We start from the raw sequence: 26,454 nt of genomic DNA, 5'->3' as shown, positions 1-26,454 counted from the left end.
GACAGGTGAGTGACCTCCCCAGGTCACCCAATCAAGTGGCAGAAGTGGGACTTGGGAACAAGTAAGATAACCCATGAGACTTCTTCAAACCCCAATATTTCTTCTCTTTCCTATATCAACCTCAAATCTTAAACTTGGTATTCTTTACTTCGTTTAATAACACTAACATTTAACATACTGAGTACTGTCATCACTGCTAAGGAAACTAATGCTCAGAGGAGGAGACTTGCCCTGAAGAGGCAAGACTTGGATTCAAATGTGGATTTATGAGAATCAAAGCTACAACCACAATGCCCTTCTGCCACTCTGGCTTATTGACCTGCTTCTAGAAAAAAACTTGAATGGCATAGGGGATAAGTTTTAAGGGGACTTCCCATGATTGTATGGTCCAGGTGGTGTTCACCCAGCAACACCTGCCTGATGCCTTCAGCCCTTCTTACCATCCTAACCCTAGAAGGGCAGATATTTTGACACCCTGCATAGAACCTGGAGCCTCAACTCATGGACATTTAAAAAACAGACACACACAAACAAAAATTCCTTGATATTAGCAAAGGTAACCAGGTGACTAAATTATGTCAGGGTTGCATTTTAAAGAGACTGTTTTATTTCTGGCTTTATGGTGCTTGATGTAAGCTTTTAGAAATGTATTTTTATGAGAATCAAAGATATTTATTTTACATGCCCTTTAAAAAGTGCCAGGACTGTAAATAATAATAGCTAACATTTAGTTCCTACTATATGCCAGGCACACTGCTTAAACATTAAAATGGATTATTTCATTTTAGCCTCACAATGTCAGTGAGGTAAACATAACCCAGGACCATGGAAACAAGAAGAACCTTGATGCCTTCCTGTGCTTGTGGAAGCGGCATCAGCTGGGATTCTCAAGTACTGCTAGCCAGCGTCTGCTCTGCCTCCAGCTGCAAGTTACTTACAGGCTCTGATCCTTAAATTGCAACATTCCACCATTGGGCTGAATGATCTCGAAACTCCCGGAGAGGAGGGGCTTCTCTGAGCAGTGCTCAGCACAACAGGGCTTCCTAAACAGCCACTATTATCATCCAAACAGGGATCATGTCTTCTGAAATGAAAAGCGGCGTGTACAGTCTGACAAGTGAAAGTTCTCATAGGGACCATGGACAGAGTATTTGAGATTATAGCATCTCTGGAAGCTTTGAGTTACAATATAGCAGTTTGGGTTGCTATCTTGCCTGCCACTAGGAAATGAGGCAGTGCTGATTCTTTTTGTCTTTTGTAACATCAGTTCATATTTATTGAGTGCTGCTGTGTGCCAGACACTATGCTAAGATATTTACAAAAATTAGCTCCTAAGTCCTCATATCCATGCTACTTCGTGGGTACTATGATCATCTTCATTTCACAGATGAGGAAACTCAGGCTTCAAAAAGTGGGCAATGTCCCAAGGTGTCACTTTAGTAGGTGACTGAGTCCAGGCTTAGATCTGGCACTGTGGCTACAGGGTCCTCATTCTTATCACTCTGTGTTCCCTTCTCCAGCATACTAAGGACTTGGCTTTGGGAGTAGATCTGCTCACTCGAAGGAAGAGTAAACATTTGCCTCAAGCTCTTTACAGTCAGTGATCTTATCTAATCCTCACATCATCTTTCTGAGGTGAGTATCACTATTAATCCCGTTTGACAGATGGAGAAATTGAGGCTCAGAGAGGTCAGACAAGTTGCCCAAGATCAACCAGCCAAATGTGTGGTAAAACCAGGATTTCAGACCCGAACCTGTCTGACCTCACAGCCTTGGCTCTGAGCCAGGGTTTCTTACCCTTTGCACCATTGATATTTGGGGCCCAATAATTCTTTGTTGTAGGGGACTGTGCTGTGCATTGCAGTATGTGCAGTAGCATCTCTGACCTCCACCCACTAGATGCCAGTAGCACTCTGCCCCCAGTTACAACAATCTAAATTATCTCCAGAAATCACCAAATATTCCCTGAGGGCAAAACTGCCCCCAGTGGACAACCCCTGCTCCCCTGCTCTAACCACTAAGTACCCAGTGCTAGGACCCATGGCAAAGCCCGAGCTGACTGCTGCTTCTGCTGCAGGACCGGGGTCTCGGGTAAGAAGAGTTAAAATAAAACCTTTACGCTGTCATTTTAAAAGCCTCATGCCAGGTGTTCCTGGCTCTATGACCCCGAAATTGACCCCCACTGCACAGTGAGGTATTGACTGGGTCCCGCAGCCTGCTGGGGTGAGCCCAGGATGGCTGGAGGGCCTTTTGTCTCTCAAGACTAACTTGGTGTGCTCTCGGGGGTGGAGCCCCTCCCACAGTCATCAGTGTCTCTTCTGCCCAGTGCCAAATTTGTCTGGTGGCTATTAAGGAAGCTGCCTGATGATTATCCGTTGGCTCAAGCTTGGCTTTATCTCTAGTCTTCGATTCTAAATGAGACTAATGACCATTTGAGATTCAGATTCTGCACCAACTGCCCAGCTGCCTCCTCAGTGAAGGAGCTGAAGGGGAATCCCTTACAGCCTGGTTCACTGCTCCCATCTCAACAAATACCCCCACCAGGCAATAAGAGACCCTGGAGATACCTCCCTCTCCATCACTGCCCAAGTTCAAGCCATCACCTGATCCTGTCAATTTTGGCTTCTAAATATGGTTTGAATCCTGTGGTGCTATCCATCTCCCACTCCCAAAATAGTCTAGCACAGACTATTGCAATATCCTCTGAAAGGTACCCCCTTCATTCACCCCTGTCTTCCATTTTGTCTTCCACACTGTAGCTAGAGTAACCTTTAAAAGTGTTCATCTGAACCTACCCACCCACCTCCCCCTACACTTTCCCACTCCTACCCTAATTCATCCGGTGTCACTTCTTGTCTTTCTCCATCACTTTCTCTACTCCAGACCTACTGATTTCTATTCTCAAAAGCACCATATTCCCTCCAACCCAGGCACCTTGCCTGTGCTGCCCCCTCAGCCTGGGCATTCTCACTCTCTTTCTGCTAGGTAACTGCACTCATCCTCAGGGGGAGCCTCCCCTGGCCCACCCAGTGAAGCCTGGGTCCAGGTCCACTGTTACCTGCTCTTAGGGCAATGTTTCACTCTCCTTCCTTTCTCTGATCTCAGCTCATACTCCTTTGGAAGTTATTTGTTTAAACTCATCTTCCCCATGAGACTGTAGGCTTCATGATAGGAGAAATGTGTCTGTTTTTCCTCACCACTGTATCCCTAAAGCTTAGTGTATTGCTTTGGGTTGGGTATATACATCAGGCGCCTTGTACCTGCTTGTTGAATGACTGAATGAACTTATATAATCCTCCCAATGAGCCTGTGATGATCTTGCCTGAGGCCAGTGCTCTTTCCTTGCTCTCACTACGTATAGAACCTGCTCTCACAGCATTACAAGAGGGAGACAGTAGACTCTGACAGGCATAGAGGGCTCTGGATCCTGATTGTCTGGGCTCAAATCTCTCTTCTGCCACTTCCTAGCTGTGTGACTTTGGGTAAGTTCCTGAACATCTCTGTGCTTAATGGTACCCCTCACATGGGGTGTTGTAAGGATTAAATAAGTTAGTCTTTTTTTTTTTTTGAGACACGGCCTCACTGTATCACCAAGGCTAGAGAGCAGTGGCGTGATCTTGGCTCCCTGTAGCCTCCACCTCCCAGGTTCAAGTGATTCTCGTGCCTTAGCCTCCTGAGTAGCTGGGATTACAGGCACATGCCACCACGCCGAGCTAATTTCTGTATTTTTAGTAGAGACAGGGTTTCACCATGTGGGCCAGGCTGGTCTCGAACTTCTGACCTCAGGTGATCCGTCCACCTTGGCCTCCCAAAGTGCTGAGATTACAGGCATGAGCCACTGTGCCTGGCCAGTTTAGTCTTTAACTTGTTTTTAAAAGGGCTCAATCGCATAGTAAGTTCTCCATCCATCTTAGTAGTTGCTAATATCATTAACAGAAAACACATAGATTCTGTGATTAGATGGGCCTGATTTCTTCTCATATTCGCCCTGTGTGGCTTTGGACAAGTCATGTCACATCCTGAGTCTCAGTTTCCCCATCTGCTAAACTGGGGTCTTGAAACCTACCTCAGAGAGGGCTGTTGCGAGGGTGAGATAGGATGTGAGTGAAGCACTAGCACTGGTGCCTGGGGGTTCCCTTCCTGATGGGCTGGATTGGTCTGTGTTTGTTGCCTTTTAGACAAGAAGTTCCATGAAGGTAGGCTTCATGTCTGTGTCAGGGCTGTATCCCCTGCCTCTCTGTACCTGGCACATAGTAGATGTTCAATAAGTAGTTTTTCACTGGATGAATAAATCAATAGTAACAAGGGACCATGCTTTGCTCACCTTTGTGTCCAAAACTAGTGCAATACCTTGCATCTAATTTGAATAAATATTTGTTGACAGAATAAATAGATTTTTTAGAAATAGCTGTTTGTTTCTGTTCCCAGTTCCATTTGAATTTCTGAATTAAACTGAGAAAGATACTGTGAAGGTTAATTTAGTGAGTCAATTTGACTGGGCTACGGGATGCTTACATAGCTGGTAAAACATTACTTCTGGGTGTGTCTGTAAGGGAATTTCTGGAAGAGATTAGTAATTGAATCAGTAAATTGAGTAAAGAAGATCTGCCCTTACCAGTATGGGTGGGCAGCATCCAATCCACTGATGGCTGAAACAGAACTAAAAGGAAGAGGAATGGCAAATCCATGCTCTGTGCTTGAGCTGGAACATCCATCTTCTCCTGCCCTTGGACATCAGCTCTCCTGGTTCTCGGGTCTTCAGACTCAGACTGGGATTTACACTATCAGCTCTTGTGGTTCTCAGGCCTCCTGGCTTGGACTGGAACTACACCACCAGCTTTTTAGACCTCCAGATTGCAGATGGCAGATTGTGGAACTTCTCAGCCTTCCATAATCACAGAAGTCAATCCCTCATAATAAATCTCTTTTTATCTATCTATATATAGCCTATTGGTTCTGTTCTGGAGAACTCTGATTAATATAGATACTTATAACTCATCCCAAGTCTCTCTAAGCCTTGGTATTCTTATCTGTAAAATGGGGCTATTAATAATTATCTACCACAAAGATTATTCTGAAAAGTAAATAAGACAATATGTATTTGGCACATAGAAAATGTTAGTTCACTGTTGTTCCATTCCCCGAGCTTCAGTTTCTACCTCTGTGAAATGGGCATCTACTCACTCATTTCTTCATTCATTTACTGAGCAAATACAGTGCCCATGTGGAAGGCATTGTGGTTAAGACCCAGGGCAGTTAGAGAAGTTAGAGAGTTAGAGAAGTGAGCAAGCCGTGGTGAAGAACTGAGCATCTGCTTTGGGACAGCACACCAATAGTCTTTAAAAGTCAGTGGGAGAAGAGCCACGGGATGTATGAGGTCTCTGGGGGCTAGAGGTGTGGGGCAAAGGGACCCAGGGTTTCAGAGAGCTTTTTAGAGAGACTGGTATCTCCCTAGCAAGTGATGGTATCAACAACTTGGTGTGATCACCAACATCACATCACTTTGAAATGGAGTTACCTGCTGGGGCCTCTGGTTTTCATAGTCTGAGTTTGAAAGGCACGTCAGTCCTGCTGCAGCCCCACTTTCCACCCTGGCTCACAGGGCACACCAAAGTTTGGTCAGAGTGTCACATCACAGTGAGCATCTAGTTCAAACAGACATTTCCTTCTGAGATTCAGCTCTGCTCTTCTCCCTTTCTGGATCCTACCTTCACAGGGGACTGAACAGTGATTCCCCTACACTCTCAGTGAGGAACAACGCAGATGATGACTCTAATGAATGCTGGGTCCCTGCCTGGTTCTCCAAAGACAAGGTTGCCCTTTCCTGCAATGGGACCCAGTGAGGCGATGCTTGGGTGTTGGAGACATGGGTGAGGCCAGGCCAGGTCTCTGGGCTCCTGCACCCAAATGGGTCACATGCTTATCTCTGATGTGCACAGCTGGCTCCACATCAACCTGCCAACGAAACTCACAAGAGATTGAAATATCTGAATTAGAATTTTATATTTAAGCTGCATATATTTGTGGGATTGGGAAGGATTAGTCATCTCCAGTGACCAAAATGTTTGCACCTGTTACCCACTTTCATTTTCAGTTGAGAGAAAGTTGCATGCCAGGGATATTTAAACATCGAGGGTGGGTCTGCTGTCAGTGGTCTGGCCAGAGGTAGAAGGATGACTGAGTCCCAGCCGCCCATCCCCAGCAGGCCTCAGGGAAGAAGCAAGATTTACGAGGCGAGAGCCTGCCTGGCCCGCTTCTTCTGTCGGGAAAGGCTTCCCTGCAGTATTTTCTGTCTCGTCAACACTGCATTTCATTTTAAATTGCAGCTGAAAGTAGATATTTTCCCTCTTGCCTATTACAAACCTCTTAATTTGTCTCTCCCTCTGCTGTTATTTGTCTCTATAAAGTGTTTTGCATGAAAGACCCACACAGCACAATGTTGCTTCACCCTGGGTTAGGTTTAACAGGAAGGGAAGATGCAGAGACTAAGTCCAAGGAGGAAGATGTGAGGGCCTTGGGGTTGAGGACACGCGTGTCTGGGAGTTGATGCCTGGCTGTTTTTGGAGGTTATCTGTTGCCTGAGTGTCTGTGGGTATGCGGGTGCACATGTCCATGTTTGTACTAATTTACATATATGTCTATGCATACTGTGGTATAATCACTTGGGTGTCCATACCCAAATTAAGTGTATGTTTGAGTGCATGTACACACCCACATGCCAGTCTCTGTGTGCATATAGATCTATGCCCAGACGCAGACATGTGCATATAAACACACGTAGGCATCAAGGTAGACGTCCGTCACATTATGTGTGTGGTCTTCTGTGGACACGCCCGGGGCTCTCTTCCTTTCGCTGCTTCTCAAGGCTGCGGTCAGCCTCCCTCCGTGCTCCACCCAGGGGCCCTGGCCCCGTTTAGGGTTGTGGGAAAAGGAAGGCACGCCAGGGGTCTGCGAGGGGGCCAGTGGAAACACCACCTCCGCCGACCCGGCCGCGGTCACAGCTCTCTGGCTTGGCTCCAGCCACGAGCAGCACCCCTGCAGCCCGGCGTTAGCGCTGAGAAGCCCGGGGCAGCCGCCAGGGCGCGGGCTGCCAGCTCCCTGACAACCCCGGGCTGGCACTCAGGGGCGAGAGAGGTCACCCAGCGACGGGCACACACCTCCAGAGCAACACCGCTTCCGGGGGCCACCAACCCGAGCCTCGCGGGCGGGCTGGGGGGTGGTCTCTGTCGCTTGGGGTCCAGCGAAGGCTGGGCAGTAACCAATGGACGACTGTGGCCCAACGGGGATCCCTCGGATGCAGCCAATGCCCTCGTTGCGCTCTCCGCCCCCGCCCTCGCCTGCCCCGCGCCGCTGGACCATTGGCGCCCGCTGGATGGGGGGTGCGCGCGACGCCTGCCCTTCGGGGAGGGCGGGGCTTGGAGCGGGCTGCGCTCCCGCCCGCGCTCGGCCTCTGCCCCGCCCCCGGACGCGCGGCCCTCAGCCCGGCTGCGGCGCGGCGCGGCGGCGGCGGGAGGGGGCGCGGGGCGCGCGCGTGGGCGTGGCCGGCGGGCGTGGCCGGCGGGCGGCAGGAGGCGGGGCGGCGGGCGCTGTCGCAGTGAAAGCCCGAGCGGCGGCGGCGGGGACGGCGGTGGAGGCGGCCGGGTGGCTGTGCGCGCGTGTGGGGCGCAGGCTCGGCGGCAGCGGCCGGTCTGGAGCGGCCGCTGCGAGGAAGACAGCTGCAGCGGGGGAGGCGCAGCCAGGGCTGCGCGCTCCGCGGAGCCGGCGGGGCCGGGAACAGGTGATCCCAGCGGGAGCCCCGCGCCCTGCCGAGTTCGAGGGGCGGGAGCCCGCGCTCCCGGGCGCATCTGCAGCCGCCCAGCCGCGGCTCCGGACCCAGGCATCCCTGCGCTGTCTGGGGCCCGGGGGAAGCCCCCTGCCCCCGCAGGCTCGGAAGTGCCAGCTCCTGCTCCCTGGCCACTCCCGGCTCCCAGCTCCCGGCGCCCTGTTCGCGGCGGAGAAAGTTGTGGACGTGTCCCGATAGTCGAGCCCGGGCGCTGTCGCGACCGGGCCGGGTGTGCGCGCGCTCGGGGCGGCGCTGACACGCCAGCCCCCCATCGCCTCGGTCCCCTCCGGAAACTGCTTCTGAAGCTGAAACTTTGGGCGCCCACCAGCGCGGGCGGGAGCCTAGGGGGCGGAGGGCGGCTTGGTGCGGGCCTGCGGGCGCCCCTCGGCGCGGACAGCCGGGACGCCGCGGACGGCATGTGACGGCCCCGGCGGCCGCAGCGCGGGAAGGCGCGGGCCCCGGCGCGGCGGGGAGGGCTCGGCCGGAGGGGAGGCTGCGGCGCGCGGCCGGTCGCTGCGGGCCCGGGCCCCAAGCCGTGCCGCTCCGCTCGCCCGGGCCCCGCCGAGGCCGCTGCGCCCCCGCCTCCTCGCGGGAGGACTCGCTCCAAACTCCCTGAACTTCGGGGACAGTCCCCCGAAGCGGCGAAACTCTCAGGGTTGGCAACCCTGCCTAGGGACCCCCATCCCGGTCGGCGCTCCGGACGCCCTCCCCTCACCGCGCCCCCGCAGACACGTGCCTGGACTCCGAGGGCTTCTGGAGCCCCCGGCCGGGCCACGATGCTCATGAGGAAAGTGCCCGGCTTCGTCCCGGCCTCCCCGTGGGGGCTGCGGCTGCCGCAGAAGTTCCTCTTCCTCCTCTTCCTCTCGGGCCTGGTCACCCTGTGCTTCGGGGCCCTCTTCCTGCTGCCCCACTCCTCTCGCCTCAAGCGCCTCTTCCTGGCCCCCCGGACCCAGCAGCCTGGCCTGGAAGTGGTGGCTGAAATCGCCGGCCATGCCCCGGCCCGCGAGCAGGAGCCGCCTCCCAACCCGGCCCCCGCCGCGCCGGCCCCGGGCGAGGATGACCCCAGCAGCTGGGCCAGTCCCCGCCGCAGGAAAGGGGGGCTGCGGCGCACCCGCCCCACTGGACCCCGCGTGGAGGCCACGGCGGCCCGGGGCAATAGCATCCCGGCCTCCAGGCCCGGGGACGAGGGCGTCCCTTTCCGCTTTGACTTCAACGCATTCCGGAGCCGCCTCCGCCACCCGGTCCTGGGAACGAGGGCCGATGAGAGTCAGGAGCCCCAGAGCCAAGTGCGAGCCCAGCGGGAGAAAATCAAGGAGGTATGGACTCAGCCCCCCAATTCCTCCCACCAACTGCCCCCACTAAGGAGAGAAGACCCTCTGGCGCTCCCACCCCTTTCCCTTGCCTCAGTCACTCCTGGTCCCAGGTCTACTTCTGGCCCTGCAGACTGCACTTTGCACCTTCCCCTTTCCTCCCAAATGTCCCACCTTCTTTCCTCCCTACACAGTTTCCCACCACTCGGGTCAGTTAATCGTCCCCACCGTGACAGATGGCAGCTGAACCCCTAGACCAACTGCCCCCTCACTCCCAGACTCTGGTCTGTCCTATCCAACCCCCAGGCCCAGTGAGCTCCACTCCTTCCCTTTGTGGAGTTGCTAATGAGAGTGGAGTTCAGGTTCCTTAGTGCACCCTCTTTTTGCATTTGTGGACACAGAGCCACTGGTCCCATTCTTTTTCACTGTGTGACCTTAAGTCCAAAACCCCTGTAGGACCTGCTTACCTGAAAACCCAGGATTTAAGGGGGTATTTGGTGTCCTGCGAATATTTTGTAATCTAGTAAGCAACCTACAAACCAGAGGATGTTGTGCATTCTGTTTCTATTGAGCTTATTGAGCTTTGGAACAATTGTACACAATTGTACATAATTGCATATGATGCAGGAAGAGATGATAAAGCAGTGGTCATATTACAGAAGCTCCGAGGTTATTGGCATAATGAAGCAGATCTTGAGCTGGTTCCCTGTAGGGATTGTACCAGGAGGGATTTAGAAGGATCACTTTAAGTCTGAGTCTTAGTTTAAGAAATCAAAAGCAAACACAGCCTCACAAGGCTTGAAGACAGTTGCCAGCTTGCCACTGCCACTAAATATTCTGCTGGACCACTGTTAGAACTGCCTGCGTGCGGATGGTGCCCAGCAATGCAGAGGGGGCTGCAGTGACACCCCCAGGCCACGAGGGGGCCGTGGGCAAGCTGTGGGCCAGGGTCTCCTCCCTAGAAACGAGAGGATGCTCTCCCCTCCCCATGGACTCAAAGGAAAGAAAGGGCTGCTTCTGCCTGGACTTCTTGATTTGCTGCGAAGAAGTCAGCAGTTCGACCCTGATTTCCAGGAAGAGCAGGCAGCAAGGATCAGGACCTGCCCTGTCAAGACCTGCTCAGAGCCGATGGAGGGCTTAGCCAGATTATCCCCTTCTCCTTGTCTGAACCATCCTCCCTTCCAGCGCCCACCTCTCTTCCACTTCTTATCTCTGCTGTTACTCTGTTTGGAGGCTTAACTAGCAATCACAGGACATTTTGTGAAGTTACAATAGGAAGCCACAAGGAAGCTGAGTGCTTGGTGTGTGTGTGTGTGTGCATGTTTGTGTGCTCTCATTTCCAGATTCCTGTTGAAATCTCAGGTTGATTGACAGCTGGAACTTACAGTAGCTAAGTAAGGGGCATTCATTTCTCCCTTTCTTGTTAAGGAACTACGCTGTTGAATACTCACCTGGACCACCCATAGCTCTTTCTCAAAGCTGCTTCTGAGCACAGTGGCTCTTTTTGCCCCTCTCGACCTCCTAGTAGGGCAGTGACCCCCAGTGAAATTACATATAAATTGCATGCATGCAGTTTTTCATGGGGCATCCAGAGGTGCCATCAGATTTTCAAACTCATCCCCCAAAGGATTAAGAATTAACTATCATCTTCCTCAGAAAAGATGCTCTCTGTGTTTGCACTTAGATGGTGGTCCATTTCCGAATGCCAGGGGCTGGGGAGTCATGGCAGGAAGGGAGGGCTGGCTAGTAGGGAACTTGATTCTCCCTCTCTGTGTAAGACAATTTATTTTGCCAGCAGAGTCTGGGATGATGCTTGCTGGAGCGGCTGGAGGGTGGGAAGAGGGATGAGGATTCTGTGCTTTGCAGGTGGGTATAAAATAACATGATGGGAGAAGGTCTAAGTTGGTGACCAGATGTCTGGATCTTTCTAGCTGGCATCTCCTTGCACCCCTGGTACTAGCTGGAGGCATGCTGCATATACTTGGAGTTGGTGTTCAGCTAGCCCTCTCTTACTAATCTTGAAGAAGAGAGGGCTGGTTTCTGTTGTTTTGAAACCTATTGTCTCTTCAGGCTTCCTGCCACTGACCACGCTCTCATGACAACCTGAAAGATGTAGAGTGGGTTTTGGTTTAGTTGTTAACACAGTTACCATTCCTGCTGTCCCACCCCAGGAAGAACGCATATGATGGTTGCTGGAGAATGTCTTTATTTCCTTCACATTTAAATTCTATCTGCGTCATGCCCAGGGGTAGATCATTTTAGAAAGGTGCCTGTTTTCACAAAAGGGACTGTTGCTTTCCTCTCTGGTTTGTTTATTTCCAGACATGGATTGATTAAATCCAAGGAACAGAGGGGGAGCTGGCATCAGATAAAAAAAGGCCTTGTTCTTATAAGATTTTAAAGTGAAAGTAAATATCAGGAGAGAGTCAGAGAAGGTGATAAATGAGCATGAATGAAAACTGGACACTTGGACTCTAGATCAATACTGTGCATTCATGAGCATCCCGAGAGATGGACATGGTCACCAGGTCTGTGTTGTTAAGATGGTTGAGGCTGCAGGTTCTGGGCATGCATATGTCAGGAAACACTCTGTCACTAGAACCAACTATTTTTCCTCACTTTCCAATTTTGGAACCTTGGCAAAAGCAATGTGGTGGAGAGAGGAGACCCACAGAACATGGGTTGGAGTTTCAGCACACTCTCAACTGTCTGACTTTGGGCAATCCACCTCTCCTTCCTGGACCTTCCTGTAAAATGGGGTGAGGGAGAGGAGAATAAGCTGGTTATAGACCCTCTTGCTTCTGGCCCTGGCCCCTAAGTGAACTGCCAGTCTGGTCAGGGACTCCATAGCGGTTGGGCTTTCCGAACTCTGTTTTGAGATATCTCGTACTGGAAATCAGGGACAATGGTGTGGTGGTAGTGGTGGTGTTGATGGGGTCGTGATGTTCACTGCTGTATCTCTGTCTAGCACCTATCCAAGAGTAGATATTCAGGTAGTTGGTTAAGTTAATTATTCCCATTACCCTCAGCTTGGAATCACGAAGAGTAAAGGTGTTGGCTGGAATGTAAAGGGGTGAAGGCTTGGTAGTAGCCTTGCCTTTCAGATCTGAGGATAATATAGGAAATGGGGGATGTCATTCATAGGCGGGTTTCTTATGGATTCAAGTTCAAACAGACTTGTCTCACACATGGGAATGTACAGCTTTTCAGGGTTATATCTCAGTGGAAGAATGCAGACTGCCCTGGGTCCTACCCGTGATGCTCGGTTGTGTTTTTGTTGTTGTTGTTGTTTTTGTTTGTTTGTGTTTGTTTTTTTTTTAAGACTGAGTCTTGCTCTGTCGTCGAGGCTGCAGTGCAGTGGCGTGGTCTTGGCTCACTGCAGCCTCCGCCTCCCAGGTTCCAGGTTCAAGCGATTCTCATGACTCAGCCTCCCAAGTAACTGGGATTACAGGCGCCCCACCACACCTGGCTAATTTTTGTATTTTTAGTAGAGACGGGGTTTTGCTGTGTTGGCCAGGCTGGTCTCGATCTCCTGACCTCAGGTGATCCACCTGCCTCAGCCTCCCAAAGTGCTGAGATTACAGGCACGAGCCACCGCGCCCGGCCAGTGCTTGGTTGTTGTTCTGGGGAACCTCAGTTCCTTCCAGTGAAGGGGGCTTTTTATAAAAGGGAATTAGGCAGGCTGGGGCACTGAGCACACGGTACTGGAGTTGGGACTTGCCCTTGCCCATATGGTGTTTTCAGACAAACCTCAGAAAGGGCTCCTTCCTCTGGTTAGGTGCAGCACCAGCATCACTCCAGAGTGCAGGGCTGGGTGAGGAGAATGTGGATTGAATTTCCCCACCTTCCCTGTGCTGTTGGCCCAGTGTTCTTGCAAACCGCTGTATGCTGCAGTTCTGTTAAGAATCCAAGCTGGGTCAAGTCCTAGCTGTTCCATCAACTCTGATTGGAAATTCCTGTTTATTACTGGGCCTCAGTCTTCATGGTAAACCAAGAGGCTGGCATTTAGGGGACCCTTCTCTCTTCTCTTCCACCTCTTTACTGTTTGTTTATGGATCTGCCCAAGCACCTAGAATAGGGTCTAACATTTAGTTGGAACTCACCTACTTTAATGAATGGCTACATTAAAGATCTATAAACTAACAGTTAAGGTTGCTAGTGGCCAAGGCTGGGTCTTCTCCCTTAGGGTACCTGGAATTCAAAGGACCCTCACAGTAAGAGCTGTAGTCAGGTTTAGGGGCTTAGCGGCTCAGTGACCCAAGAGGCCTTTTAGAAGTTGCAGCAATTTTCCGAGGGTAAATCTGACTTGAGGGAGTGGAGGTGACACTCATGAGTAAAATCTCTCATGCCTAGAGAGCAGGCATCGGAGGGTGCCTGTAACTTGGCAGGGAGGGAGCACCCCAGCTCTTGCCCTCTGTGCCTGCTGTGTTCAACCACCAGGGTATTGCTGGTTATGATATGTGACAGTGTCTGAATAAGTCATCTTGGCAAATGATCTTTGCTCCCCATTAACGGGCTGGTTCGTTAGTCATGTGTGATTTTTTTCTGTTTTCTCTGTATATCTGATTTATCGTCACTAGTGCCAGGGACAGGTAGGAAAATTAAAAGGCTTTGTAGCATGTGAATCTGAGCCTGTGAGATGTTCAGGATAATTAATATTAGGAACAGCTCAGATTTAAATAGCTTTCCTTCCAAGAGCTCTGTTTGAGTTGTAAATCCATTCAAGATCCTTTCCCTCCTCCCTGGCCCTTCAGTCTCTTCAGTTTCCCTCTTGTCCTGCTCTACAGTGCATTTAACATAGGTGGAGACTGGCCTGTAATAACTGGACAGGCCCCTTGGAAAACCCTTACATCCTCAGCCCAGCCACACGCCTCCTCCTTCCGTAGGACCAAGTGTGCAGTTGAGTAAAGCTTAGCACTTGTCCCTACCAGGTATACAACTTAACTCCCACACGTTGGTTGGGTCTCTGCTTTCATTTCTAGTTGTACCATTTGAGGGAATTAGGCATTCCAGGAGCAATTGCATCTCAGGCCCCGTATTCTTAACTCTGTCTTTAGTGTCAGGGCTAGAAACAAATAGAAGGATGATTTTTAAAAGTCTGCTGCCTATTTCACAGTATAGTTAGTGGTGGTGGGGGGGTAAGAATATAGATTCCCCTGTGGTTTTCACAGTGACTGATTTACATCCGAGTTCAAGAAATGCTTTTTCTCTAGCTTTCCCAGAAGACAGATCCATTACTCCACCAAAAATAAATATTGTGATATATATCAGGCATACGTTGCTCAAAGGGACTTACATCTTTTCTCTTATTGAAAAAAATAAATCAGTCTTGCAGATTGTAAAGCCCCCGTGCAGGGAAGCTGCTTGGTAATCCAGGTGAGCACCCAGCCTTGTGGATACTGACGCTGGCTTGGAGAAGAAACCTCTCTTTGCATCCTAAGTTGAATCTGTGTTAGAGGAAGTGTTGGGAGCTTTAGGCTCTCCCTGCGTTGCTTTCATTGGCAAAATTGGGAAGGATTTCCCAAGGGAATGACGGACGTAGGCTAGTTGCCTCAGGCGAGCTCATGGATTTATGATTAAATTTCTTGAAAACAGGGGCCATGCATGGAGCAGGGACAAGTGTCATGAGTCAAGGATTGTTATCTTTCCAGTTCTGTGCACCTGCAGTCCAAAAAGACAAGGATCATTCAAACAATAAGCCCTGGTTCTTGATTCTCTGCTATTCCTGGGCCAAGCAAGGCCTTTATGCATAAACATTTGCATAATTTGGGGAAAAGAAACAACAAATGTTCTTAGCTCTGTGTTGCCATGCAGATGATGGTAAGAAGCCAAACGGGAGACTCCTCAAAGAATTCCAGGGACTCAAGGAACTTAGGCCCCTCCGTCTTCCTCCTCACTCCCCCTTCACTCTGGGGGCTGGTCAGTAGCTCAGACAGCAGGGTTTTGGATGTCCTAAATGTAGAGTTGATGCAACTGAGATTGCTGTTAAGTCAGACCTGCTTTGGTGTCTCCACCCTCAAAGAGAATAGAAGCCACAGAGACCACAGCCTCAGTGTGGGGACTCAGTTGCGGGTGTTTCCTCCCCTAGAAGGCTGTTGCCTAAGATTTGATTGAGAGCTCCCCACACTTGGCAGGCAGGTGGTCAGAACAGTTCTTACTCACAAGGGGGTCTGAATTTCTTAACTTGGAATCTTCTTTAATTAAAGGCTACAACCAGGGCAATTGTCCATCTGTTTTAGTGGTAACTTTTACAGAAGAAACTTTGCTATATTGATTAGTGCCCGCCTTGATAGATGATCAATAATTGTGCTTTTATCTGGCATCTTCTTGGGAGTCAGCTGCTGCCAAGGCGAACCTTCTGGGCAAACAATTGTCACTAAATAGCAACCATTTTCAATGGCCAAACAAAAGGAAGTTTTTCTCTCCTCCTTCCACCTCTGCCATCTTCTTAAGCATCATGCTAAACACAAATCATTCTTGCTGGCCTCGTGGTCGCCATAAAATCCACTGTACAATGCAGCGATGTCCTGTTGGGGCTGATGGGTTGTATCACTAAGACTGTTTGCTTCCCAATGTTTGTTCTTTGTGATCTCATCTTATTTTTTATACAACAACCTTGTGTTGTAGCTACTATTTAAGTATAATTTATTAATACATATAGCGAAATGCACAGTTTTTTGTTTTTTGTTTTTTTTGAGATGGAGTCTTGCTCTGTCTCCCAGGCTGGAGTGCCGTGGCACAATCTCTGCACACAGCAACCTCTGCCTCCTGGGTTCAAGCAATTCTCCTGCCTCAGCCTCCCGAGTAGCTGGGATTACAGGCACCTGCCACCATGCCCAGCTAATTTTGTATTTTTAGTAGAGATGGGGTTTTGCCATGTTGGCCAGACTGGTCATGAACTCCTAACCTCAGGTGATCCACCCGCCTCAGCCTCCGAAAGTGCTGGGATTACAGGTGTGAGCCGCACCCAGCCAAATGCACAGATCTTAAATATACAGTTTGTTGTATTTTCAGAAATGCAGAAAACCGTGTAGACCACAGTCGTATCATATACAGAACATTTCCATCATCTCAGAAAGTTCCTTTGCTCCTTGCCAGACGATTCCCCCATCATAAACCTCTCACCTAGCCCCTATCACAGTCTTGATTTCTATTAGCTGAGATTAGTTTTGCCTGTTCTAGAACTTCAGAAAAATGGAGTAGTAAGCCAGGTGCAATGGCTCATGCTTGTAATTCTAGCACTTTGGGAGGCTGAGGTGGAGGATCACATGAAGATAGAAGTTCAAGACCAGCTTGGGCAACATAGCAAGACCCTGTCGCTCTCTCTTTCTCTATATATAAAATAATCAGGCGTGGTAGTTTACACCTGTGTTCCCAGCTACTCAGGAGGCTGAGGTGGGTGGATTCATTGAGCCCAGGAGTCTGAAGCTGTAGTGAGTTTTGATCAGGCCACTGCACTCCAGACTGGGTGACAGAGGGAGACCCTGTCTCAAAGAAAAAAAAGGTACAAAATAAGTGGAATAGTACAGTCCATGCCCTGTGGACAAGGCTTCCTTCATTGAAGACAGTTTTTGAAATTGATCCATATTGTGCATATCAGTACTTCATTCCTTTTTATTGTTGAGATGTATTCCATTGTATGATCGTACCCCAATTTGTTTATTCGTTCACCTGTTGGCCTTTTGAGTTGTTCTGGCTATTGTGAATAAAGCTGCTATAAACATTTTATGTACAAGTCTGTGTGTGGGCATATGTTTTCATTTCTTCTGTATAACTAGGGGTGGAATTACTGGCCCATAGAGCAGATGTGTGATTGACTTTATAAGAAACTGGAAGCGCTTTCCCCAAGTAGTTAGACCATTTTATACTCCACCAGCAATATGTGAGAGTTCTGCATCCTTGCCAACACTTGTTATTGTCAGCCTTTTTAGGTTTATAGTGATATTTTGTTGTGGCTTTAATTTTTGTTTCCTTGTTAACTGTTGTTATTGAATGTCCTTTCATGTGTTTATTTGCTATTTCTTTCTTTTTTTTTTTTTTTTTTGAGATGGAGTCTTGCTCTGTTGCCCAGGCTGGAGTGCAGTGGCACGATCTCAGCTCACTGCAAGCTCTGCCTCCTGGGTTCACGCCATTCTCCTGCCTCAGCCTTCTGAGTAGCTGGGACTACAGGTGTCCACCACCACGCCTGGCTCATTTTTTGTATTTTTAGTAGAGATGGGGTTTCACCGTGTTAGCCAGGCTGGTTTCAATCTCCTGACCTCATGATCCGCCCGCCTCGGCCTCCCAAAGTGCTGGGATTACAGGTGTGAGCCACTGCGCCCGGCCATTTATTTGCTGTTTCTGTATCTCTCTTATAAATGTCTGTTTAAAACTTTTGTTCTTTTTTAATGTCAAAAACTGGTCTATTTACTGTCTTATTGAATTGCAAGAATTCTTTATATATTCTAGATACAAGTTCTTTAACAGATATATGTATTATAAATGTTTGTTCCCAGTCTATGGTTTGTCTCTTCATTTTCTTAATGGTGTCACTCAAAGAGCAGAAGTTTTAATTTTTATAAAGGCCAGTGTATCAGTATTTTCCTTTTGATGAGTGCTTTCTGTATCTAGTTTAAAAAAATCTTTGCCTACCCCAGGTTATGAATATTTTTTAATTCCAGAAGCTTGATCATTTCAGTATTTACATTTAGGTCTTTCATTGACTTCAAGTTAATTTTTGTATATAATGTAAGGTAGGAGTTAAAGTTCACTATTTGCTATTTAGATGTCCAGTTGTTTATCACTATTTGTTGAAAAAACTTTCCTTTCCCTGCTGAATTGCTTTGATGCCTTCCCTGAACTAATTGACTATATACAATATGGTTTTGTTTCTGGATTCTTCCACTCTAGTGATTTATCTTTTATGTCATTCCATTCTTTTCTCTTCTCTTCTCTTCTCTTGTCTTCTCTTCTTCTCTTCTCTTCTCTTCTCTTTTTCTCGCTTTGTCGCCCAGGCTGGAGTGCGGTGGTGTGATCTCAGCTCACTCCACCTCCCAGATTCAAGCGATCTTCCTGCCTCAGCCTCCCAAGTAGCTGAGACTACAGGCATGAGCCACAACGCCCAACTAATTTTTGTATTTTTAGTAGAGACGGGGTTTTGCCATGTTAGCTAGGCTGGTCTCAAACTCCTGACCTCCAGTGATTTGCCCGCCTCAGCCTCCCAAAGTGCTGGGATTACAGGCGTGAGCCACTGTGCCCAGCCAATCCATGCTTTCTTGATGCTATAGCCTCATAGTAAGTCAGTCTTGAAAACAGGTAGTGATTCCTCCATCTTTGATCTTCTTTTTCAAAATTGCTTTGGCCATTGTAGTTCCTTTGCATGTCTGTATACATTTGAGAACAAATTTGTCACTTTCCATGAAAAATCTTGCTGGGAGGCCAGGCATGGTGGCCCACACCTACAATCCCAGCATTTTGGGAGGCCAAGATGGGTGAATCGATTGAGCCCAGGAGTTCCAGACCAGCCTGGGCAACATGGCAAAACCCAATCTCTAAAAAAAAAAAAAAAAAAAAAACAAAAATTATCCAGGCATGATGATGGTGCACACCTATGGTTCCTGCTACTGGAAAAGCTGCGAGGTGGGAGGATCACTTGAGCCAGGAGGTTGAGTCTGCAGTGAGCCATGATTGCAACACTGTACTCCAGCCTGGGTGACAGAGTGAGGCACTGTCTAAAAAACTGAGATTTTGACTGAGTTTGACTTGAATCCATAGATCAAATTGTTATCGTAACAGTATTGGGTCTTTCATTCTATGAATGTGGTATCTGTCTCTATTTATTTAGATTTTCTTTAATTTCTCTCAACAGTGTTTTGAATAGTGTTTATGTTCAAGAGAGCTTTAATGTATTTCATTAACTATATTTTACTTTTTAAATATTGTAAATGATATTCTTTATTTTTATTTTTAAATATTTTTAAAATTTCATTTATTTTTATTTTTATTTTTGAGAAGGAGTTTCGCTCTTGTTGCCCAGGCTGGAGTTCAATGGCGTGATCTCAGCTCACTGCAAACTCCGCCTCCCGGGTTCAAGCAATTCTCCTGCCTCAGTCTCCCGAGTAGCTGAGATTACAGGTGCACGCCACCATGCCTGGCTAATTTTTGTATTTTTAATAGAGGTGGGATTTCACCATGTTGGTCAGGCTGCTCTCGAACTCCTGACCTCAGGTGATCCATCTGCCCCTGCCTCCCAAAGTGCTGGGATTATAGGTGTGAGCCACCACACCCAGCCATTTAAAAAATTTTAATAGCTTTTGTACTGCAAGTGGTCTTTGGTTACATGGATGAATTATATAGTGGTGAATTCTGAGATTTTAGTGCCCCCTTAATCCAAGTAGTATAGATTGTACTCAATATATAGGATTTTTTTAATCCCTCCCCCTTCTGAGTCTCCAAAGTCTGTTATATCACTTTATATGCCTTTGTATAGTCATAACTTAGCTCCCATTTATAAGTGAGAACATACAATATTTGGTTTTCCATTCCTGAGTTACTTCACTTAGAATAATGGCCTCCTGCTACATCCAAGTTGCTGCAAAAGATGTTATTTCATTCCTTTTCACAGCTCCGTAGTATTCCATGGTGTATATATACCACATTTTCTTTATCCACTCATTGGCCAATGGACACTTAGGTTGGTCCCATGTCTTTGCAATTGTGAATTGTGCTGCAGTAAACATGCGTGTACATGTGTCTTTTTCATGTAACGGCTTCTTTTTCTCTGAGTAGATACCCAGTAGTGGGACTGCAGGATCGAATGGTAGATCTACTTATAGTTCTTAAAGGAATCTCCATACTGTTTTCCATAGAGGCTGTACTAATTTACATTCCTACCAGCAGTGTATGAGTGTTCCCTTTTCACCACATCAATGCCAATGTCTATTGTTTTTTGACTTTTTAGTAATGTCATTCTTGCAGGAGTAAGGTTGTGGTTTTAATTTGCATTGTGGTTTTAATTTGCATTTCCCTGATGATTAGTGATGTAGAGCATTTTTCATATGTTTCTTGGCCATTTGTATATCTTTTTTGAGAAATGTCTATTCATGTCATTTGCCTACTTAATTAATTAATTTATTTTGAGACAGGGTCTCTCTCCGTCACTCAGGCTGGAGTGCAGTGGTGCGATCTTGGCTCACTGCAGCCTCCGCCTCCCAGGTTCAAGTGATTCTCCTACCTCGGGATTACAGGCATGTGTCACCATGCCTGGCTAATTTCTTGTATTTTTAGTAGAGACAGGGTTTCACCATATTGGTCAGGCTGGTCTCGAACTCCCTACCTCAGGTGATCTGCCCACCTCGGCCTCCCAAAGTGCTGGGATTACAGGTGTGAGCCACTGTACCTGGCCATTTGCCCACTTTTTAATGGATTTTTTTTTTTTTTTTTTTTCTGATTTGAGTTTCTTGTGGTTTTTAGACACTAGTTCTTTGTTGGGTATATAGTATGCAATATTTTCTACCATTATATGCATTGTCTTTTTACTCTGATGATTATTTCTTTTGCTGTGCAGAAACTTTTTAGTTTAACTAGATCCCATTTATTGATCTATTTTTGTTTTTATTGCATTCGCTTTTGGGGTCTTAGTCATGAAGTCTTTGCCTAGGCCAATGTCCAGAAGAGTTTTTCTGACATTATCTTCTAGAATTCTTATGGTTTCAGGTCTTAGATTTAAGTCGTTGACTCATCCTGAGTTTGTTTTTGTATAAGATGAGAGATAGGGATCCAGTTTCATTCCTCTATGTGTGGCTAGCCAGTTTTCCCAGCACCATTTATTAAATAGGGTGTCCTCTACCCTATTTAAAAAATAAATATTTTTATATGCTTCATCAAAGATCCGTTGGTTGTAAATATTTGGCTTTATCTATGGGTTCTCTATTCTTTTCCATGGGTCTATGTGCCTACTTTTATATCAGTACCATTCTGTTTTGGTAACTATAGCCTTGTGGTACAATTTGAAGTCTGGTAATGTGATACCTCTAGATTTGTTGTTTTTGCTTAGGTTGGGCTTTGGCCATTCAGGCTCTTTTTAAAATTTTCATATTAATTTTAGGATTATTTTTTCTAATTCTGTGAACAACGATGTTGTTATTTTGTTTGGGATTGCATTGAATCTGTAGATTGCTTTGGGCAGTATGGTCATTTTCACAATACTGATTCTTCCAATCCATGAGCATGGGATGTGTTTCCATTTGTTTGTGTTATCTGTGATTTCTTCCGGCAGTGTTTTGTTGTTCTTCTTGTAGAGAAATTTCACCTCCTTGGTTAAGTATATTCCTAAGTTTTTTATTTCATTTTATTTTTGCAGCTGTTGTAAAAGGGATTGAGTTATTGACTTGATTCTTAGCTTGGTTGTTGTTGGTGTATAGCAGTGCTACTGATTTGTATACACTGATTTTGTAACCTGAGACTTTAATGAATTTATTTATCAAATCTAAGAGTCTTTTGGAGAAATCTTTAGGATTTTCTAGGTATACAGTCATATCATCTGTGAACAGTGATAGTCTGACTTCCTCTTTCCCAGTTTGGATGTCCTTTATTCCTTTCTCTTGCCAGATTGCTCTGGCTAGGACTTCCAGTACTATGTTTTTGTTTGTTTGGTTGGTTTTTGTTTTTTTTTTTTGAGACAGAGTCTCGCTCTGTTGCCCAGGCTGGAGTCCAGTGGCACGATCTTGGCTCACTGAAACCCCCACCTCCCGCGTTCAAGTGATTCTTGTGCCTCAGCCTCCTGAGCAGCTGGGATTACAGGCATGTACCACCACGCCCAGTTAATTTTTTGTGTGTTTTTAGAAGAGACAGGGTTTTGCCGTGTTGCCCAGGCTGTCTCAAACTCCTGAGCTTAGGCAGTCCACCCGCCTCAGCCTCCCAAAGTGCTGGATTACAGGCGTGAGCCACCGCACCCAGCCCAGTGCTATGTTTAGTAGAAGTAGTGAAAGTCGGCATCCTTGTCTTGTTCCAGTTCTTAGAAGGGAATGCCTTAAACTTTTCCCCATTCAGTATGATGTTGGTTATGGGTTTGTCATATATGGCTTTTATTATTTTGAGATAAGTCCTTTCTATGCCTGGTTTGTTGAGAGTTTTTGATCATAAAAGGATGCTGGATCTTATTGAATGCTTTTTCTGCAACTATTGAGATGATCGTATGGTTTCTGTTTTTAATTCTGTTTATGTGATATATGACATTTATTGACTTGTATATGTTAGACCATCCCTGCATCCCTGCTATGAAACCCACTTGATCATGGTGTATTACGTTTTTGATGTGCTGTTGGATTTGGTTAGCTTGTATTTTGCTGAGGATTTTTGCATCTGTATTCATCAGGGACATTGGTCTGTAGTTTTCCTTATTTTTGTTATGTCCTTTCCTGGTTTTGTTATGAGAGTGATACTGGCTTCGTAGAATGATTTAGGGAGGATTTCCTCTTTCTTAATCTTTTGGAATAGTTTCAGTAGCTGGAGTGTAGTGGCGCGATCTCAGCTCACTGCAACCTCTGCCTGCTTAGGTTCAAGTGATTCTCCTGCCTCAGCTGCCTGAGTAGCTGGGACTACAGGTGTGTGCCACTACGCATGGCTAATTTTTGTATTTTTTGTAGGATGGGGTTTCACCATGTTGGCTAGGCTGGTCTTGAACTCCTGACCTCAAGCGATCCACCCACTTTGGCCTCCCAAAGTGTTGGGATTACAGGTGCGGGCTGCCGTGTCCAGCCCCAATTCTTCTTTGAATGTCTGATAGAATTCAGCTGTGAATCCATCATGCCCTGGGCTTTTTTGTATGTGTGTGGCAATTTTAAATTTACTGATTGAATCTTGCTGCTTGTTATTGGTCTGTTTAGGGTTTCTGTTTCTTCCTGATTTAATCTAGGAGGGTTGTATGTTTCCAGGAATTTAGCAGTTTTCTTAGATTTTTCTAGTTTATGTGCGTAGAGATGTTTGTAGTAGTCACGAATAATCTTTTGTATTTCTGTGGTGTTGGTTATAATACTTTGGGTTTCATTTCTAATTGAGCTTAGTTGAATCTGCTTTTTTTCTTGGTTAATCTAGCTAATGGTCTATCAATTTTGTTTATCTTTTCAAAGAACCAGCTTTTTATTTCATCTTTTGTATTTTTTTATGTTTCAATTTCATTTACTTCTTCTCTGATCTTTGTTATTTCTTTCCTTCTGCTAGCTTTGGGTTTGGTTTGTTATTGTTTCTGTAGTTCCTTGAGGTGTAACATTACGTTGTCAATTTGTGATCCTTCAGACTTTTTGATGCAGGCTTTTAGTGCTATAAACTTTCCTGTTAGCACAGTATCCCAGAGTTTTGATAACTTGTGTCACTGTTAACTCATTTCAAAAAATGTTTGAATTTCCATCTTGATTTTATTGTTAACCCAAAATCACTCAGGAGCAGATTGTTTAATTTTCATGTATTTGTACCATTTTGAGGGTTCCTTTTGGAGTTGATTTCTAGCTTTATTCCACTGCAATCTGAGAAGATACTTGATACAATTTTGATTTTTTTTTTTGAGACGGAGTCTTGCTCTGTCACCAGTCTGGAGTGCAGTGGCACAATCTTGGCTCACTGCAACCTCTGCTTCCCAGGTTCAAGTGATTCTCCTGCCTCAGCCTCCCGAGTACCTGGGACTACAGGTGCGTGCCACCACACCCAACTAATTTTTGTATTTTTAGTAGAGATGGGGTTTCACCATGTTGGCCAGGATGGTCTTGATCTCTGACCTCATGATCCACCATCCTTGGTCTCCCAAAGTGCTGGAATTACAGGCATGAGCCACTGTGCCTGGCCACAATTTCGATATTTTAAAAATGTATTGAGGCTTGTTTTGTGTCCTATCATATGGTCTGTCTTGGAGAATGCTCTATGTGCTGATGAGAAGAATGTGTATTCTGCAGTTCTTGGGTAGAATGTTCTGTAAATATCTGTTAAGTCCATTTTTTCTAGAGTGTAGTTTAAGTCCATTATTTCTTTGTTGATGTTTTGTCTCAATGATCTGTCTAGCACTGTCAGTAGAGTATTAAAGTCCCTCACTCATTTCTTAGATCTAGTAGTAATTGTTTTATGAATCTGGGAGTAGTGTTAGGTACATATAAATTTAGGATTGTAATATGTTCTTGTTGGATTGATCCTTTTATCATTATGTAATGACCTTGTTTGTCTTTTTTTTTTTTTACTGTTGTTGCTGTACAGTCTGTCTTATCAGATATAAGAATAGTTATTCCTGTTTGCTTTTGTTTCCATTTGTGTGGAATATCTTTTTCCACCCCTTTACTTTGAGTTTATATGAATCCTTATACGTTAGGTGAGTCTCTTAAAGACAGCAGATATTTGGTTCGTTTTCTGCCATTCTGCCAATCTGTATCTTTTAAGTGGAGCATTTAGGCCATTTATGTTCAACATTAATACTGAGATGTGAGGTGCTGTTCCATTTATCATGTTAATTGTTACCTAGATGCTTGGTTTTTTTCTATTGTGTTGTTGTTTTATAGGCTCTGTTTTATGCTTTCAAGAGATTCTGTTTTGGTGCATATCAAGCTTTGGTTTCAATATTTAGAACTCCTTTTAGCATTTCTTGTAGGGCTGGTCTGGTAGTGACAAATTCCCTCACCATGTAAATGATATTCTTTAAATATTTGTTTTCCAATTGTTTGTTGCCAGTACATAGAAATATAATAGGGTTTTTTCTGTATATTGATTTTGTATCATATGACCTTATTGAACCAATTTATTATGTATATATATTTTTTGGTAGCTTTCTTAGGATCTGTTATGTATACAATCATGTTGTCTATGTCAAGACAGTCTTACTTCTTCCTTTACAGTTTATATACTTCTTATTTCCTTTTCTTGCTTCATTGCGCTGACTGGGACTTCCAGTTCAATGTTAAAAAGAAGTAGTGAGAACTGACATCTTTGCCTTGTTCTTGATCTCGAGGGAAAAGCAGCCAGTCTTTCATTATTAAGTATGTTGTTAGATGTAGGTTTTTGGTAGATGCCTTTTATCAAGTTGAAGTTCACTTTTATTCCTAGTTTGCTGAGGTTTTTATCTGTATTGGGATTAAATTTTGTCACATGCTTTTTCTGCATCTATGGAGATTATATTGTTTTCCTCTTTAATTCAGTCAATACAGTGAATTATATTTTTAAAAGAATGCTAGGCTGGACACATGGTGGCTCACACCTGTAATCCTGGCACTTTGAGAGGCTGAGGTGGGAGGATTGCCTGAGCTCAGCAGTTCGAGACCAGCCTGGGCAACATGGTAAAACCCCATCTCTGCTAAAATACAAAAAATCAGCCGGGCTTCTTGGCACACGCCTGTAGTCCCAGCTATTCAGGAGGCTGGGGCATGAGAATTGCTTGAACTAGGGAGGTGGAGGTTGCAGTAAGTCGAGATTGTGCCACTGCACTCCAGCCTGGGCAACAGAGCGAGACTCTGTCTCAAAAAATAAAATAAAATAAAATAAAAGAATGCTAAATCAAACTTGCATTTGATCTTCTAATATTTTTGTTAAGGATTTTTGCATCTATGTTTATGAGGGATATTGGTCTATAGTTTTTTTTTTTTGTAAATCCTTTGTCTGGTTTTTGGTGTCAACATTATGTTGACATCATAAAATAAACTGTATGTTGACTTGTATTCAATGTCCCTTTGTTTTCTTTCTTTCCTGATACAGTGTCTCACTATGTTGCCTAGGCTGGCCTCGAACTCCTGGGCTCAAGTGATCTCCTGTCTCAGCCTCCAGAGTAATGAGGACTACAGATGTGTGCTACCATATACCATGCTCAGCTTCTCTGTTTTCTGAAAGAGTCTGTGGGATACTAATGTTTTCTCTTTCTTAAATATTTCATAGACTTCATCAGTACAGCATTATATAAAGCCAAGAAGATTTTTTTGGGGGGGGTTAATTATTAATTATATAACAGATATAGGGTAGTCAGAATTTTTTGTGGCACTTTTCTCAATATGTATTTCAAGAAATTTGTCTATTTCATCTAAGTTGTAAAATTTACTGGTCTAAAATTGTTCCTAAGATTCTCATTCTTTTTTCTTTCTTTTTTTTTTTTTTTTTTTGTGTGTGTGTGTGAGACAGAGTCTCACTCTGTCTCCAAGGCTGGAGTGCAATGGTGCGATCTTAGCTCACTGCAATCTCTGCCTCCTGAGTTCAAGTGATTCTCCTGCCTCAGCCTCCCAAGTAGCTGGGATTACAGGCATGTGCCACCACGCCTGGCTAATTTTGTATTTTTAGTAGAGACAGGGTTTCACCATGTTGGTCAGGCTGGTCTCAAACTCC

General features: G+C 46.0%; 1 protein-coding gene across 2 annotated transcripts in view; it reads left to right on the top strand.

Annotated features, from left to right (window-relative positions):
• The first annotated feature begins 8,315 nt into the window (after window positions 1–8,315).
• MAN1C1 (mannosidase alpha class 1C member 1) overlaps window positions 8,316–26,454 on the top strand; it is a 166,076-nt gene continuing 147,937 nt past the window's right edge. The window contains exon 1 of one of the 2 annotated variants that reach the window (XM_016956569.4): window positions 8,316–9,138. In XM_016956569.4, the coding sequence (XP_016812058.1) occupies window positions 8,599–9,138 (540 nt within the window). In that variant the 5' untranslated portion in view covers window positions 8,316–8,598. The remainder of the gene's footprint in view (window positions 9,139–26,454) is intronic. The other variant, XM_054664055.2, reaches the window with a different exon arrangement.

This window comes from Pan troglodytes, chromosome 1, assembly GCF_028858775.2.
Source record: "Pan troglodytes isolate AG18354 chromosome 1, NHGRI_mPanTro3-v2.0_pri, whole genome shotgun sequence".
Lineage (NCBI taxonomy): Eukaryota > Metazoa > Chordata > Mammalia > Primates > Hominidae > Pan > Pan troglodytes.
This window is presented reverse-complemented; position numbering and strand designations above follow the sequence as displayed.